Genomic DNA, 19,641 nt, shown 5'->3' on the forward strand with positions numbered 1-19,641 from the left:
TACCTCATTTTAAGATTTCCTGCCAATTTGAGACGAAAAAGATAAGGTTGTGTTTGATTTAAGATCATAGTGTAAAGCTGAACACTTAAAATAAGAAGTTAACTCTTAAAACAAGATAAATTAACTAACACCTCTAAATCTAAGTTTTTGGGTTTTTTTTTTTAATCTTGGTAAGAACTAATAATTTGTAGTGAAGGATCTGAATACTTCTTCCACCTCATTGGAAAAAATTAAAATCTTACCAAGTGTATTTTTTCTCATTTCTAGTCAAAATATCTCATCACACTTAAAATAAGACATAATCACCTAAAGAGTAACTTTTCAATGAGATATAAGAACTTATTTTTAGACAATAGATCTTGGAAATCTTATTTCAATAAATCTTACAAGATAATTGTCATTTGTTCATTGGCAGACTTTTTGCTTAATTCAAGATTTTTTTTTTTTTTTTTTTGCTTAATTCAAGCAAAAAAAAATCTGCCAATGGAACAAGTGAAAATTATCTTGGTAAGATTTTGAGTTTTGCAGTGAAATGAAATGAAAAGAAGCATAATATACTGAATCAAGGCTCCTTAAAGTTTAGTATATTCGTGCAATTTGAGGGTCAATGGAAAAGCGACTTGTGATTGATTTTGGTGATAGACTGTAGAGCAGGGTTGGGCAATTAAGTTTCCTATGGGGCCACATGAGAAACTTTGACAGTTGTTAAGGGCCGGATCAGCTCTCCTTAATGTATCTCTTTCTACATATATATACTTTACTATAATACAAAAACATTAAATGCAACAATACAATAATAAAATGAAAATGTGGAGCACAGAATACAACTATTTAATGAATATTCATAAAAAGACTTTCAAAAATGTGCAAAACTGGCTCCACATTAACTTTACATGAAAAACTATAAATGCATCCAGCTTCGTTTGTTTGCATATCGCAGTTTCTTTTCTTTTTCTTTACCTCCGACTTCGATAAAAAAATTTCTAACAAGTCCATGTATTGTTAAAAACTCTGCATTCGGAATCAGTCTTTCTTTTTATGGCATTAGCTGACATCTTCATGGGCTGAAACTGACCAACAAACCAATCAGTGCATAAGTTTTACGCAAGTACAGAAAGTATGTGTGGAAAAAACTGTAAATTAGCAGATCCTTCAAAATAAAAGTAGTGGTGTTGTATTGGTTACATCTGTTATGATGATATATATTTGCATTGACTTTTATTTTGCCAGTGACCTCATGTGGGCCAGTTAGGGTCTGCTGTCGGGCTGCATGTGGCCCCCGGGCCTTACAATACCCAGGTCTGCTGTAGAGACTTTAAGGAGACTTGATTCAGTATATCATGCTTCTTTACATTTCATTTCACTGCAAACATCAAAATCTTACAAAGATAATTTTCATTTGTTCCACTGGCAGATTTTTTTTTTTTTTTGCTTGAATTAAGCAAAAAAAAAAACAAAAACTGCCAGTGGAACAAGTGAAAATTATCTTAGTAATATTTCTTGAAATAAGATTTTCAAGATATGTTGTCTAAAAATAAGCTATTTTATCTCAATGAAAATTTACTCTTTAGATGATTATGTCTTATTTTAAGCATGATGAGATATTTTGACTGGAAATGAGAAAAATACACTTGGTAAGATTTAGATTTTTTCCAGTGTTCAAAGCTGGTCTGCATTTTAGCGTTACGGTGGAATATCTTTCTTGGTGTCGTTATGGCTCCAGGCGTCCGAATTATTTAGTGTGTATGCTCTCCCATCTGTAGACGTGTGGTTCTGTCGGGTAGATAAGGTGCTTAGCTCTGCAACCGCCAGGATCGCAGCCCAGGCAGTATCAGCAGTACAGTAGTAGTAGCAGTAACACTTTGAGGTGGTAGCACAGGAGTTAGCATTAGCATTTGCCCTGGGGTGTATTAAGACCCTTATGATGATGAGTTAGCATTGGCGTTAAGCATGTGTCAGCCATCGAGCTTATCAGAGAGCTTTTACATCATACACAGCAGGAAATGTAAGGAGAGAGTGCAGAGGGTTGGGGGGGGAGGAAAAAAAAAAAACACAAAGGAGATGGTGAGCAATAAGAGAACAAAAAGGAGAGAGGAGTTGATGAGTGTACCACCATGCAAGCACAAAAAATGCAGAGAAGAAAGAGTGATGAGAGAGTGATGAGAGGTGGTGAAAGAATGAAGGATTATTTTAGTCTCAGGAGTTATTTTCTACAGCAGCAGTGATAAAGCGTAGACATGCCCCGTTGTAAATCAGAGGCCTTTCCTGACTCGGCATCCCTCTCTGCATTAAGATTCTCTGCTGATGGTAGTGTATTGATGACGGTGGCCGGTAATAGATTGATATTCTCTAACTGTATTCCACCTCGTTTAAGTGCGTTTCCATCATCGCCACAGAGGGAAGTTAATGCTATCATGTATATTGATGATAAACTTTAGTGGAGGATTTTGGAACCTCAATGAGCAGCATACTTTTACTCACTCCTGTCATAAATCACCCATTTTTAGTGGTGAGATAACATAAAAAGCAATTTGTTGAAAATGCAGGCCATTATGCAAATATTTAGTGTTTGCAATAAACCCCATAGATCTTTCAACATGTCCCAGAAATATAAAGTTTGGGGAATTTGTCTTTAATGTTGATGATTAATATTTCATCATGCCTATCAGAGGCTGGCCTATTTTTCAAGGCAGCAAAGGGTGGCGTACGTGTGATGATGTGAAGGCTTCGGATGCTTATTCAGGGCTGCATCTATGCTTCCATTATTTCTTTGTTGCAGATAAACTACAGCTCTTTTGTGTTTATGCATACTGTACGCAAGTGTCACTGTATTTTATATGGTGTGGATGGTGCTTTATGGTGCTGTGTGATCATGTAGTCTGAGTTCTTTTAAGTCCAGGTTAAAGACTCACCTGTTCACTGCTGCCTTTGACTAAAAGGCTTTTGACTTTTTAAATTTTATATTCTCTTTGAAACTCTGCACTGCAACTTTTACTTTAATATGTGTGTGTTTTTATTTTTATTTTATTTTATTCTATTCTATTTTTTTTTTATTTTATGTGTTGTTTTCTTACTTGCTGTTTTTAATCATCTTTTATATGTTTCTTTTATAATGTTTTAAATGTTTCTTTTTGTTTCTTTTATTTCAATGTCCTGTGTGAAGCACCTTGAATTGCCTTGTTGCTGAAATGTGCTATACAAATAAACTTGCCTTGCCTTGTAGAGGTAGAGGTTAGTGATGTGATGTTCATGAACGAATCGAATCTTTTGAACGGCTCTTTGAGAACCAAGTCTTTGTAAAGAGCCGTTCATGGTTTTTTTTTAAGGAGGGAGTGTCCGATTGCCTGTTAATTTAGCGTCACTGGGGAGGCACTGGGCGGGAGGAGAATGTTAAAGCAGAAAAAATAGAGTGCTTGTGCACTGCGCATGTCTCATGGCAAGAAGTTAGCAAAAAAAAACAACAGTTTGAAGCGTGAGGTGAACATACTGGAGGAGGCGGAGCTGGAAGACTGGTCGAAACTGGAGAAAAGTTTGACAGTGAGTGAGTGAGTGACCACCTGTGAGTAATGAGCCAAAGAAAAAGGAGGAGTATTTGGATGCACTTTTCAGGAAGAAAAGATGGGCATGCAACCAAGGTTATAATAGTTTTGGATTTTTAATTATAGTTTAGTTTTAATTAGTTTAGCCTTTTTTTTTTCTCTAATTCAGTTTTAATTAGTTTTTAGAACAGGTTTACTAGTTTTTATTAGTTATCATTTTTTTCTGAATGCTTAGTTTTAGTTTTGTTTAGTTTTAGTATTAGTTTTAGTTGTTTCATATATTTTATCTTCCTCACCATCCTATTCAAAGAAATTAGTGAGGTGCGAATCAGCGGGTTACTCTGGACGCTTTATTTGGGGGTCGGGTTAGGGCGGCTCATTGACTGAGCAGAGACACAAACACATGTACAGTACAATGTATAAATTCCCTATATATATAAGTTCTGAGGTCTCTACACTGGCTCCCTGTCTCTCAGAGAACAGACTTTAAAATTCTCTTACTAGCATATAAAGCACTGAATGGTTTAGGCCCAAAATACATCAGAGACCTTCTAGTCCAGTATGAACCATCCAGACCACTCAGGTCATCTGGTGCAGGTCTGCTCTGTGTTCCCAAAGTCAGAACTAAACATGGAGAATCAGCGTTCAGTTTCTATGCTCCATATATCTGGAACAAACTACCAGAAAATATCAGGTCTGCTGAGAGTCTGAGTTCTTTTAAGTCCAGGTTAAAGACTCACCTGTTCACTGCTGCCTTTGACTAAAAGGCTTTTGACTTTTTAAATTTTATATTCTCTTTGAAACTCTGCACTGCAACTTTTACTTTAATATGTGTGTGTTTTTATTTATTTATGTATTTATTTGATTTTATGTGTTGTTTTCTCGCTTGCTGTTTTTGATCACCTTTTATATGTTTCTTTTATAATGTTTTAAATGTGTTTCTTTTTGTTTCTTTTATTTCAATGTCCTGTGTGAAGCACCTTGAATTGCCTTGTTGCTGAAATGTGCTATACAAATAAACTTGCCTTGCCTTGCCTATAGCAGGTTGGGGGGGGGGGGGGGGGTGATCCATACACAACGTCACAATCGTGAAAACAGTGCAAAGATTTACTTTTCGACATTTTCAAATGACACGGTTTTTCGACATTTAGTAAATATCGGTAAAGTTTTATGTCCAATGGAAAAGCGATTACAGACAGAAAGGTAGCTTCCACAATTTTTTTTTTTTTTGCAGAGAATGTGAAACAGGATTTATTTGTAAAATGAAAGCCGATCTTCAGTTTGACTTTCTTAACTAGATTAGAAATATGGGTATAGTAGAAGGTATATCCATTCAGGATTTATTATAATACCTCCCGGGTCTCTTTCCTCTGCCATGTTTAGAGAGTTCCAATGATGAAGTTCCCTGTCACTGTACTCCTCTCTCCTCTCACCTCCTCTAGTCATTCCCTTCTGCCAAAACAGTGACAGCAGGTTGAGGCTATTGGCAAGCTGTGTTTTGTCAACTGCTGTGAGAAGGCCAACAATAATCTTTGCCAATCACAATCAAAGAGCTCATCCCTTCCTTCTTTTTGTCCAACAATTGGGGACAAGATATAGTATCACAGAAAGAAAAAAATGACCTGATCAGAGAAGATCTGACTCTTTACTGAGAAGGAGTGAAGACAAATTCCCTTTCTGAAACTGCAGTTCACTTCTACGGGCATAACTTAGAGTTAAAGCAGTATTCGGTTTATAAATCATCAAGATGTGGAAAGAGGAGATAACAGTTTTATTATTTTTTTCTCCAAGAGGATTTGGTTGAAAATTACAAATATTGGATGACAATTTTTTATTGATAGTTATGCTCCCAGGTATCTGAGCGTATCAACATAAAAATAAAGACAGAAATGTTAAAGACATAGAATAGTACAGTTAAAGTGAATATAGTGAAGAACTGGTCCTAACATCATATTTTATTTCTTCTTGTATTCCTTATCTATTCAGTTTCACACTTGCTCTCTGCAGTGCAGCAAAAGCATTTTAAACTCTAATTTTTTCACTGTGCTTCTGACCAAAATGCACCTCGAGAGTCATGGGTAACTACTCTCCTTATGTTTTGATGTACAACGGCCTGTTTCTTCCACTTTTGTTCTGTGAACCCATAAGTTACTTTGTAACACAGTTCTTCATTTTTACTCTTAATGATTCTACAAGGAGAGTTCATGCCCATGTGAATACCCTAACACTGTCTCATAAAATAAATGAATGGTATTTTTAACTACGGAATCAAAGTTGTCCTAAATTTTGCCTTCCACTTTGCACTTTTCTGGGGTGCAGAAGTGCGTGCACCCATGGAACACACCAGAGGAAATTATCAAATGAAACTCCTGAGATGAGCCGTGTTGAAGAGGAAGGTTTATTTTATGCAAAATGTTCTATTAAGACCAAAACAACAGCAAGTGTCAAAACAGCTGGGCTTGTTATTTTCTATGTATGACTCCTTTTCCAGTATTTCCTACCCATTTTTTTCCATACTTGCTCCTTGCCTTAGTACACAGATGTCAAACATATGGCCCCCGGGCCAAAAAAAAGCCCACCAAAGGGTCCAAACCGGCACGTGGGATGAATTTGTGAAATGCAAAAATTACACAGAAGGTATTAACAATCAAGGATTTTTAGATTGTTTTAGTTCAGGGGCCACATATAGACCAATGTGATCTCAAATGGTGTGGACCAGTAAAATAATATAATATAAATAATATAAATAATGACTACTGCAAATTTTTCTCTTTGTTTTAGTGTAAAAAATCAAGTAAAATTACATGGAAAAAATGTGAATAACCTGAGTAAATATGTAAATATATTCAATATTTTAAGAGAAGTACAATTTTAATAATATTGTTGCTAAATGTTTTGTGCCTTTATAGATCCAGTCCATACTGCACATGTATAAATGATAAGTTGAGGCATAATATTGTTAAACTTGCACTTATTTTTCTTATGGCATATCAGGTTGTTCATGTTATTCACATTTTAATGGAAACTTTGTAGATGTAAACATTTTCATAATGTAACTGTATTTTTTTCACTGTCATTATTATTATTTATCATGGGCCATCATATTATTTAATTTCATTGGCCACCATGATGCATTGTTTCATTGGCTTAAGTCTTTTATGCCTGATATAGTATTTTATTTTCTATTCGACTGTCTTCTCTCGGTGGCACTTTGAGATTCTGCTGAATGAAAAGTGCTTTATAAATGCAATTTTATTTATTTATTTATTTTAATTTTATTTTATTTATTTAATTTTTTTTATTTCTCTTTTTTGATCAATGTACATACAAAGAAGTGGAATTATAGTGCATACATTATACATTGCCTTTTATATTATTTTTCCTCCATGCCCAAACCAACCCCAAGGCCCTCCAAGAGGGGGCAACAGCAGGAAAAAGAACATTATAACAAAGTGCAGTAGAAAATCAATTAACCCTGTAAAACCTGAACCATTAAATCATTGATAGAAAATTCCAGTTCTTTAAAACTGGAGCCTTTATCAGTCCTTCTGAACAACCAATATCAATTTCCATGTATGAGTTTCAATTTTGTATCATATTTGATCTCATATTTGGTCGCAATGATCAAATATTATTATTTCTGAACAAACAAAAACATAATATAACACAAACATGTCTAACAAATTGATAATTCCTTGTCAAAATCCGCAAAATTCTGCCTCTTTACTCATTAATGACAATCTTGTAGTGTCACTGGAAAGGCCTCTGGTGAATGAATTCCTCCCCCCCGGTGGATTATCTGTGTATTGCATGTATCTAATTGTATACATTAGGTTTTTCAAGAAAAAAAAATCACACTGATCATGCAGAGAACCTCAAAACTCATGTATCAAATATGATATGTTTGGCGTAATAGGGTTAAGTACAAACAGTAACAAATCTGTGATAAATGAATAAATAAATAAAAATAGAAATATAATATATATAAAAAAAACCCTGAAAAAATAAATGAAAATAAGTAGACATAGCTTGTAGATGCATGTGCTTACTTGAAGATTAAAACTGTTATTTTACTGGTTCGGCCCACTTTAGATAATTTTGGGCTGAATGTGTCCCCTGAACTAAAATGAGTTTGACACCCCTGCCTTAGTCCAACCCAGTTCTTGTAAGACCATCTTCTTCTGTGATGGCAGCTCACCCTCCTCACCTCTGTTGTCTCCTCTGAGTCTAGAACACTGGGCGAGAAGAGAATTGTTGCAGAGGTGGAGAAACACTCTGTATGACACACAACCCCCGTCATTACCCAGACAATAATAACATGATAATGCCTGGCTAACCATAGCTCTCGAAATTGGCTCTTGAGGTGAGAAATCAAGTTTAAGTAGCGGGTGGCCACACATGATTTTAACGTAATGGCTGCAGGTCATTGAAAACATTCTCATGGTAGATGTTTTAAAAGCATAGTCTGTATCTCACTGTCACATGCCTTCTGTTGGAGCTCGAACCAGCACTTAATGCATAATATGTGACACTGTGTTTTCAGCTTTACTTCTGAAGTTAGTATTTATACAGTCTTACTTACCTTTTAACCTTTGCAAGCTGCCATTTGGAATTTAATGGCTGATTGCTTGTACTGAGAAAGAGCTTTGTGTGCAAGAATACCATAGAGCACAGGTATCAAACATGCGGCCCGGGGGCCAAATCCGGCCCGCCAAAGGATCCAATCCGGCCCCTGGGATGAATTTGTAAAATGCAAAAAATTACACTGAAGATATTAATCAGTAGTCTAAAAATCATGTTATTTCTGGTTCCATACGTACACATATAAACCAATTAGATCTCAATTGGGTCAGACCAGAAAAATACAGTCATAATAACCTATAAATAATGACAACTGCAGATTTTATCTTTGTTTTAGTGTAAAAAAGTAAAATTACATGAAAATGTTTACATTAACAAACTATCCTTTAACAAAAAATGCGAATAACCTGAAGAAATATGAACAACGTGAAATGTCTTCAGAAAAGTAAATGCAATTTCATCAATATTATACCTGTTACTAAATGTTTTGTGTATTTGCAATTGCAATGTAAGTTGCAATGCACATGTGTAAATGAGAAACTGATAAACTGAGGCAGAATATTGTTAAAACTGCACTTGATCTTCTTAAGACATTTCAAGTCGTTTGTGTTATTCAGATTTTTAAGGAAACAATGTAGATATAAACATCATAATGTAATTTTACAGGGTGGCGAAGCAAAATTTACAATGAACATTTAGTTGTTTTTTCTCAGCAGGAACTACGTCAATTGTTTTGAAACCAAACATATATTGATTTCATAATCATACCTAACACTATTATCCATACCTTTTCAGAAACTTTTGCCCATATGAGTAATCAGGAAAGCAAACGTCAAAGAGTGTGTGATTTGCTGAATGCACTCGTCACACCAAAGGAGATTTCAAAAATAGTTGGAGTGTCCATAAAGACTGTTTATAATGGAAGAAGAGAATGACTATGAGCAAAACTATTACGAGAAAGTCTGGAAGATACTATTAAAGAAGAATGGGAGAAGTTGTCACCCAAATATTTGAGGAACACTTGCGCAAGTTTCAGGAAGCGTGTGAAGGCAGTTATTGAGAAAGAAGGAGGACACATACAGGGTGGGGAAGCAAAATTTACAATATTTTGAGGCAGGGATTGAAAGACAGTGTATGACCAATTAGTTTATTGAAAGTCATGAGAATTTATTTGCCACAAGATCATTTACATAATAGAAAATGTTTTTATTCTATGTGTCCTCCTTCTTTCTCAATAACTGCCTTCACACGCTTCCTGAAACTTGCGCAAGTGTTCCTCAAATATTCGGGTGACAACTTCTCCCATTCTTCTTTAATAGTATCTTCTAGACTTTCTCGTAACAGTTTTGCTCATAGTCATTCTCTTCTTTCCATTATAAACAGTCTTTATGGACACTCCAACTATTTTTGAAATCTCCTTTGGTGTGACGAGTGCATTCAGCAAATCCCACACTCTTTGACGTTTGCTTTCCTGATTACTCATATGGGCAAAAGTTTCTGAAAAGGTATGGATAATAGTGTTAGGTATGATTATGACATCAATATATGTTTGGTTTCAAAACAATTGACGTAGTTCCTGCTGAGAAAAAACAACTAAATGTTCATTGTAAATTTTGCTTCCCCACCCTGTAGAATAAAAACATTTTCTATTATGTAAATTTTCTTGTGGCAAATAAATTCTCATGACTTTCAATAAACTAATTGGTCATACACTGTCTTTCAATCCCTGCCTCAAAATATTGTAAATTTTACTTCCCCACCCTGTACTTTTTTCACTGGTATTATTTTACTGGTCCGGCCCACTTCAGATCACATTGGGTTGAATGTGGCCCCTGAACTAAAATGAGTTTGACACCCCTGCCGTAGAGAAAAATAAATAGAACTGATGCAACCTCTCGTATGAGCCGATAATGAAAAGAGTATCTCAAACTGGAAGACTGATAGTAAGAGCTGTGATGCGCCCCCACTAAGTCTTCCATCAGATCTGGTTAACACTTGCCCTTAGTTGTTACTGTGTGCTGTGAAAGAAGAGGCTCGAGGGCCCTTATGAGCTCAAGAGCCGTCTCTGAAGTTTTATTTTATTGAATTGGCATTGGGGAGTCCCTGAACCAAACCACAGTAATAAAGTACACAAGCACTCCCATAGACACACTGGCATTGACACAAACATACGACAGCCTGCCTACTTATCCAATGCAGGCGGAACATCAGGACCACCCGGACTTGTCTGTTGTCTTAAGAATGTCATTGAGTCTCTGAACAGCTCTCCTGACGCAGCCCCCTAATCTGCCTGCTGCTGTCTGCTGTTTGCTGGGTGATGCGAGGGTTGCCAGGCAGGGTATTATGGTCTGTTGGAGTGTTTGGTCTGGGACTTTGCTATTTGGTATCCTACATTCGCATAAGCAGCTCAGTGTCTCCTCTACGCCTGATACCCAGGGTGACATGATGGCGGTATGATGCTTACATGCCTGTTGCCCCCACATTAGACAAAGACATGACCCCGCGTGATTGGTCAGAACTTGATGGGATGTTTGTGTAGGTGGGACCGTGGGTGACTTAGCTTTATGTTTCACAGGGTAGAAATACAGTCATTGCCGTTGTTGATTCGTCATTGTGGACTTTATCCCTTGAGCGTGTGCAGCTTTGATGAATCCCCTCCATAACAGACACATGACAAGCGATGGCTCACTCCTCATCAGGCTTATCAGGACAAAGCACATGTGTTTGTACAGCAAAAGGACAACTAAAAGCCACTATATATACTCTAACAGCTGTTTTACCCCTCCCAAGTAAAGCCGCCTTTCTGTCCATCCATTATGTCCTCCTTTGTTATTTGGCTTTTAAAGGAAAAGGAATGTTTTTTTGTTTTTTTTTTCCGAGACTGTACAAAGAAGGGAAGTCTGAAAATGGAACATCACTCCTCTGTGAATGTACTTCAGTGGTGTACAACTATGTTTACTGCTCATGGGGGGTAGAAGCAGGATCATCAAATTTACCTGGAAATGTAAAATGAAAGTGGGCTCAACAAAGAAAAATAGAAATGAAAGATAGGTACTTGATGGATTTTTTTTTATAGCTTCATTTGTAGAACATTTTAGATAGACTGTGTGATGTACAACATAAGGTATCCCTGCACCACCCGCTATAAAACCAACAGAGAAAGAAATAAAGAGAACAAAACAAGGTACAACAAACCCCACCCCTTGTACGTATTGTAGCTTATTTTGGCATCGATCCAGCTAATGTCATCATGTCTATGCATGTGCTGATGTCAGCATATCAGTTGCCTCTATATATGTGGCAAGTTTGAAGTAAATTGATACAAAATTGATGTTTTTATAGACATGTGAAATTTCACCCATTATAAGTAAATGGGAGAAAAAAAATCATTAAAAAATTCATTAAAAATTTGAACTTTAACCTACGTTTCCCAAAATGTAACCACATCTATTCTGGGTCACTGGCAATTTATAAACCTAATTTTGTATGAATTCAACTAATAGTTTTGCTCGTACAGACATTTGAAATGTTGCCCATTATAACTAAATGAGGGAAAAAAAAGATTATGAAAATTTATTTAAAAAAATAAATTACTTTGACCTACTGTTCCCAAAATGTAATCAGATCTATTCTGGGTCACTGGTAATCTATAAACCTAATTTGGTATGAATTCAAACAATAGTTTTGCTGCTAGAATGTTAACAAACAAACAAATAAACCGAACCAAAAACAATATCCCTTGCCTCCCCTTCAAGGGGTGAGGTAAAAATAAGTAAGTAAATAAATAAGAAAAATAAAAAATAATCCAAAATATATTTTAAATAAAATAAATAATAAATAATATAAATAACAAAAGTAAATAAATAATTACACATATCAATCCTCCAACTCAGAGGAAAAGTCTAGAGAATGTATATAGTTCAAAAAAGATCCCAAGCAACATGAAATGATTTCACTGAGCCTTAGTGTAAACCTGAGTCTCTCAAGTTTCAAATTATAAAGCACCTCACGAATCCAATGAGAATGTGAAGAGGGGCCGGGGAGTTTCCAATTGAGGATAATCAGCTGACGGGCCAACAGGATGGTGAACGTCAAGGCCTGCTTCAAATTTTTAGGAGCATCTGTAGAAGGAGCAATGCCAAAAATTGCCGACAGACTATTCATCTAACTGTATGCACTTGATAGATTTTTGTAGAAATGGGAACACTCAGACAGCTCAATGGGTTATAGAAGACCTCAGCTACAGTCAAATATGTAGTAGAAGCAAGTTAACCGTTCATTCTTCTTTCACTCTGCAGTTTTCTGGTGAAGTCCCAGAGAACCGGGTGGATGTGGTGGTGGCTAATCTGACGGTGATAGATGCCGACCAACCGCATTCTCCAAACTGGAACGCCATCTACAGGATCATCAGCGGCGACCCCACGGGGCACTTCACTATCCGCACTGACCCTGTTACCAATGATGGCATGGTCACTGTGGTGAAGGTAAGACGCTGGCCTTTCACAAACACGCTCAGCTTCTGTCCCCGTAGAGGTCGATGAAGTTAAAAAAAAAAAAAGTGTCATCTCTGCTTCTGTGTTGCATGTCAGATCCCCTTTGGATTTTAGGCACAGGCAATAATAATAGACTAGAGAGTTAAACAGGGACAGACGGGGTTCTTTGCCTTTCAAATGCCCCTTTATGTCCAAATGAGAGATGGGAAGCTGTTGTGCCCTTCAGAAACAGCGCACACACTCCCACCCAGACTTAAATACAATGGCTGGCAAGACCATTGTAGCAAATTAGGTATTGATTTCTCAATTACAAAGGCAACAGGTTTTATACACTCATAATGTTCTAGCTGCTGTGGTAAATGACAGTAACAACAAAGCCTTGTCTTGTTACAACCTGCTATTTCAGTGTTCGACCTATGAAACAGAGGTTATCCTGAGGGTTTTAACACATTTACCAACAAGCAGAAATACATAAAAATAGGACCAATGGCCCTGTAGCTTACCGGCCAAATTAAAAGCTTTGGGAAATGTATCCAGATGCCATTTAATATCACCCAGTTCTGTGTATTTATTATATTACAGAAATAGCCCATGTTTTGGTCATATTCCAATCAGATCTGTAAAAAATTCAAATTCCAACTTGATATCATTAATACTTACTGATTTACTGGATCAATCCACTTCCTATGTGTTATAATGGGAAAATTTTTTGAAGTCGTACCAAATCCAGAATCAGATCCGAATCAAAATAATTTCAATACCTTGTGTTGACATCATCATAAAGAAGCTGTATACCAAGTTTGAAGTCAATCAGAACTGCAGTTTGGGAGAAGAAGATGATTGAAATGTTTTCCCCGTAAGAGCCTGTGTTAAATTTTCCGTAAGTTCCCGGATCCAGAAGAAGATCCTGATCAGCATGTGGACATTATGTTTTGGTCATCTCCCCATCAGGGCTGGACTGTAGAAATTTACACTTGATATCATAGTGTGACAACCTGAAAGTTGCACTAAATACACACACCCCCGTAGCATGCCTGTTAGCATCCGTATCCACCCTGGAAATCATCATCATATTTGTGTCGTCACTTCATTCGCTCAGAGTTGGCGGCAGTTTTTAAATACCCCCCCATATCCGCATTCCGTGTGGACGAGTCGGCATTGTTGGAAAGCGTCGGAGCTACAGCTCATAGAACGAAAATAACAGTACGGTAGTTAATCCCGTTTCAACGTCCGCTGAAATCCGTAATACCACTTACCAACATCGTTCATCTTAATCCATCCACCTTTTGGCTCGTCACCGTCTCTGCAGCAAAGACAGTCATCCTCACTTCCCAGCCTAACCAGCAGCAATAACCCGGAATGGATTACCGACTGACTGACGGACTGACTTACTGCGACTATTGGAGTGTGTGAGTAAGTTAAGTTGTTTTTTTTTTCTGCCCCCTTGTTTGTTTGTTTTTTAAAAAAAGGCCTTCAACTGAACTGTATGCTTGTTTTTTTGTTTTTTTTATTAACAAACGAACTGAAATGAACTGAATTATTTTTTTTCTTTTTGATAAACTGAAACTGAAAACCCGGAATGGAATTTTTTTTGTTTAAATGGACTGAACTGGTTTTTTTGTTACTTTCTTCTTTCAAAAGACTGGTAAATTGTGGAAAATTTAAGTTTGAATTTTTGCTTGGTTGGTGGATTTTGTTGAGTTTGGACTTTGGGGGGGCAACTGTGGGTTTGAATTTGTGTGATTTTTTTTTTTATAATCATTGTTTAATACATGATTTTGAATTTTAAATGGTTTAAAGGTGTACTTTCTTTTCTTTGTCATTTAATGTGTGGGGTGTGGGTTTAATTAAAACTCACATCCTTTGTGTGGTTTGAGACTCAAGCAAAAGACTGACTTAAACTGACTAACCTAACATCTTATATGTTAGGAGAGAGACCTGGCTGGCACCCCTAAATATCAATATAATAAAATAATATAAAATAAATAAATTAAAGCATCAAACTCAAACTGTCACAATTTATATTTACTGAGTCATTGCATCAATCCACTTCCTATCTCTTATAATGGGGAAATTTTTCAAAGTGGCACCAAATCCAGAATCAGATCCAGATCCAAATAATTTCACTAACTTTTGTTGACATCATCATAAAGAAGCTGTACACCAAGTTTGAAGTCAATCGGAATTGTAGTTTTGGAGAGGAAGACGATTGAAATTTTTGTAACGGACGACGGACGCCACATGACGACAATAGCTTACGACCTGTCTCGTAGTAAACTAATAAAAATGGACACAAACGGAAAACAATATCCATCTCATATTGTGTGTGGGCATGCATAATGTGCGGAGGTGTATCCCTGTTGAACGGGCTTTAGTATTTTTATTTGTTTATTCATCCATGAGTAGCTTACCGTATGTACTTATTACACTGCATGGGTTTTGTCGAAATAACTTGTTTATTTGTGTGACCTTGAAGACCCCAGGGGTATTCTCCTCATGCCCTAACTTGTGCAAATCACATCTCATATCCTACAATAATGTTTAAAAAAAAAAAATAGCAATAACATCTCCCTTTAATTCCCACAGCACCCTAAGCAATGAGCATTGGCATTTTGCTTCTCTTCATTATCTCTAGATGACTGCCTTTTATAATCCATTCCTCTCCACTCGCTCCCTGATGTAAAATTCAGCAGGCAGCCGGTTAGCCGTAAGCTTCCAGAGAGACTCATGGGAGGTTATCAGGAAATCATAAAATAAGAGACAGGACACCCCCTGGGAAGAACAAGAAATAGACTGTCTCAACAAGTAAACAGTGAGGCTTCAGGTTGCTCCAGGGAATGAGAGCTGGGATGGTTCACATCAGACAACGTGTGATAGGTAAAGTCAAAAAGCCATAAGAAGGTGCTATCTCTGCGCTCACTATTTTTACCGAGGCCTCTCCACCTGCAAGTAGAAGCGCATCGAGCCACGCTGACACCCAGGTATGCAGCAATCCGACAAGGGAACTGGGCTCCTCTGTAAACAAGGGCTGAGGTCTTAACCAGAACATGTCACACATTTACACCAGCCGCTCTCCGAGGAGTTTATGATACGGCGCTGTCGTTTTGGTGATGCGTAATAGAGCCGGTAAACAAACAAGTGCACATACAAACGAATGAATCATTAAGATATGTAAATCGCAGCTTATGATAAACAGGGAAGATGATGGAGAGAGCGGGGGATAGGGGGTTGGGGGAAAGGAAGTGAGGCAGAGACAGATTTCTGAGGATCGAGCTACGCAGATGGAAGAGAGCAAAGATCACAGAGCAAAGGGGGTGCAGAGGTGAGAAGGCAGGGAGCGGTAAAGTTGGAGTTCAGTGGAACAAATTAGCTAAAGGAGAAAGAGAGGAACGACTGAAGCGGTACAGAGATGTGAGATGCGATCGCTCATGGGCAAAAGATGGAAGCCGTTATTGACCTCTCACCTTGCTTACTTCCCTTAGGCTAACTTTGTCTGGGTATGTATGTGTGTTTTCGTTAGCCCACAGCTATACTCTAGGACCTCCATGTGCTCTGAATACTGTTGGCTGCGGATCAAAGAGCCTTGAGCGTGGTTAGCTTGCAAATAGGTTCCCAAAGCACCATAGAGTCGCATATGAATACTCCCCACATACACACACACACACTACCACCTCTTGTGTTTACATGTATTCATACCTACATGAACCTACACACAGTCAAAGAGAACCTCCAGCAAACGCATCCACTCCAACGCCCTTGTCAAGCGAGCTTCCTGATTAAGAATGCTTTTTTATTTCAGGGCTGTGCTCCCACTCTGTCCGCTGATAACACTGAGGCAGTCCAACATAATACAGATGTGCTGGAAGTCATTAACATCACCATCAAAAAGCTTCACACACAAGCCTCTAGGCAGTAATCATCATCTGCCTATTTAGAAATGTGCCAGCAGTACCTAAAGTACAAGCAGCATATTTGTTCTTTTTTTTATTTTCCTTGCTTGCTTGTTGTTGTCATTTGAACCTGATCGTGTAGTCTTCATTAGGGGGAGCACAAAACTGTCACTCTGGTTTAGGATCAGCCGGCAATCCCGTAGAGCACACTTATATTTACACACACGCAGGCTCACTCACTCAAACGGCTAGGCTTGAATAGTCTAATAAGCCCCCCCCCCCCATACCTCTCCATGTGTATGTGTGTGTGTGTGTGTGTGTGTGTATGGTTGGATGTTTAGAGAGAATATGAGTCCAATTCATCAAGGGACCACTTGACTCAGCATCTGTTCATTTATCATGTCCTTTACCATCAACAAGGTTCAATATGGAGTCCCTGGCCGCAGGAAGAAGGAATGCTTTTGACAGGGTTTTTAATGTAACAATCAGCATGTTATTCATAGTACTATGGGTGAATGTTTTACACGACTTCACATAAAAAGAATTAATTAGAGTCGTAATGATAATAATAGAACTTAATATTGTTTTTCATATCAGAAAAGATGAATGCAGGTCGTTATGAGTATAAATCAAGAAAAGGTTGCAGTCAATAAGTTTATAGTATTAAAAATGCTGTTTTTTTTAATTACTCTTATTCATGTAGTTTTTCATCGTTTTTTACTTCGTACTGTCTTTTATGTATTTTTATGCTGAGATCTTGCCATTTGTTTTCCAATGCAGTTTTTTCTGCAAATGGCAAATAAACTGATTCTGATTCTGTTTAACCCTTAAAGACCTAGAACTATTTTTCAGTCTTCTTCAAATGAATTGTTTTCTAAATTCAAACTCAGGTGTTTTCTTACATTTAACCCTTTCATGCATGAATTATGAGAACATTAATCAAGATTTCTTTCCTCTTTAGGCATGAAAAAAATAATGTGATTGAATTTTTTTTTTTTTTTTTTTTTTTTTTTTTTTTTTTTTTTATGAACCTATTTTTACAAAAATGTCCACTCAGCTGGACACTATGCATTTTTTCATTTTTATTTAACCTTTATTTACCCAGGGAAGCAATTAAGAACAGATTCTTATTTACAAAGGCAGCCTGATGATCATTTACTGACATACTGTGTGAAAACTATGAAATACATTTTTTAAAATGCTGCTAATCTGTTCTCACATTTTAATATACTAGAACCTCCTGAGATCCAGCAATGCAATCTGTAGGGTACAAGAGTTTTGCAGCTTTATTATTAAAAAAAAAAAAAAAAAAAAATGCTGTCCACTGCAATGGGCATTCCATAAATTTAAAAAAAAAAATCTATCTAAAAAAAAACTGTTGCATCTTGCTGTTTCCAATCAAGACAATTATTAAATGTAAAAAAATCCAAACTTTTCCTTTTCTAGGTCTCAGGAGGATAACATTACTTATTACTCACTCAGATATGCCAAAAAAAAAAAAAAGTAAAAAAAAAAAAAATAAATAAAAACCCTGTTAATTACACTCTATTAACAAATAGCAATTGATTTACACTCAAATATCTTACTGCAGATAAGGTTGATCAAGAACAGGAAAGTTACACTAATGGTATGAATTGCAGTGTATGGGATGGTGCATAAGCGTCCACTGTGTTGGTTGATATGCCAGTAAAACAACAAAATCCATGAATATACAAGAGAACACCTTTGAACAGCTGTCCGCTGCAGTGACCACTATGCATGAAAAGGTTAATACACTGAGCATGTATGTTTTCACAAAAGCCGAAAATTGTAAGGTTATTGTATCAAAACTGAAGAAAATGCAATGTTTTCAGCAAAATTGATTTTTTACCGAATATAAAACAAGCATCTACCACCCCTGTCATTTGTCAAACCACATGGGTTTTATTGGTGAATTGATGTTGCATCAGATGACAGTGTTTTGACGCTCACCGTGAAGCCTCCGATCATCCATAAATGACACATCTGATGCTGCTGAAAACCTGACAAAACTGTATTTTACCTGAAGTATTTTAATCTACTGATTGGATTAGTGTTTAAAAGGTTCTTAAAGGGGTCATATTTTGCTAAACCCACTTTTATTAGTCTTTGGTTCATTTATTTGTGTATTTGGACCCTAATAGTTCATACAGTTTGAATTTGAACCCTCCAAGTGCTGCAAAGCTATCTTTATATTCATTTTGGCAAAAATTGAGTTGATTTCTACAACCTGTTTCAATTCCTGCTTAATTTATTATGGATATAAATAGTTACGCCAGCGATATTTGCACATATAAGGTCAAGACTTCCGATAAACATTTCTCCGAGTACAACATAATTGTTTATTGGCAGCAGAGGTTGTAGTAAACACTGAAAATATGTCCAAACTTTGAGGCGATTACCTAAAATGTTCAGTTGTTAGTTGAATGGGACAGAGCAGCACAGCCAACAACTTGGAGGGGGCGGGGCATGAAGTGGCTCATTTGCATTTAAAGGGCCAGCGCTCAAAATGACCTTTCTGGTGTCGTTACTCAGAAATAGGGTTGAAGATGGACCAGTGGAGTTGAATTAATGAAGAATTCAGATGCAAGCATAGCAGTTACAGTTTATGTAGACCACAGGGAAATGTTTTAAAATGCATAATTCTGTTTAAAAAAAATAAATAAATAAAAGCAAAATATCACTCCTTCAAACACTTTAGGTCAGCAGATGCTTTTGGTCACAGGGGGTTGTTTATGTGTATTAGGGTTAAACTATGTGAGGTTGCACTCATTACATAAGCACATAGTATTGTTTTTTTTTTCTGTTTTTTACTTTATTTTATATTATTACAACAAAAACAACAAAAAAGGAACTTTTGAAAACAGACAGATATGGTCATCATAACCAGCAGGAAGTTTGCCAGTTTGTAAGGTTACGCTTGCAGAAGTTCAAAACAATATATGAACAGAAAATGAGATGGGTTACATCAGGGCGTACAACACCATGTTTTTTGGGGTTTTTTTTTATATTATTATTCAAATTTTTATTCCAAACAGTCTCACATCATGTTACACTGGACATCATTGATACAAAGTACAGTGTTTTCTGGTGTCAGTATTGGTCACAGAAAGAAAGGAA

General features: G+C 36.8%; 1 protein-coding gene across 1 annotated transcript in view; it reads left to right on the forward strand.

Moving 5' to 3' along the window:
- Positions 1-19,641, forward strand: part of LOC115422188 (cadherin-4-like) — a 453,088-nt gene that overhangs the window by 391,768 nt on the left and 41,679 nt on the right. Inside the window, exon 10 of the mRNA XM_030138325.1 lies at positions 12,419-12,604. Within this exon, the coding sequence (XP_029994185.1) occupies positions 12,419-12,604 (186 nt within the window). The remainder of the gene's footprint in view (positions 1-12,418; positions 12,605-19,641) is intronic.

This window comes from Sphaeramia orbicularis, chromosome 7 (genome assembly GCF_902148855.1).
Source record: "Sphaeramia orbicularis chromosome 7, fSphaOr1.1, whole genome shotgun sequence".
NCBI lineage: Eukaryota > Metazoa > Chordata > Actinopteri > Kurtiformes > Apogonidae > Sphaeramia > Sphaeramia orbicularis.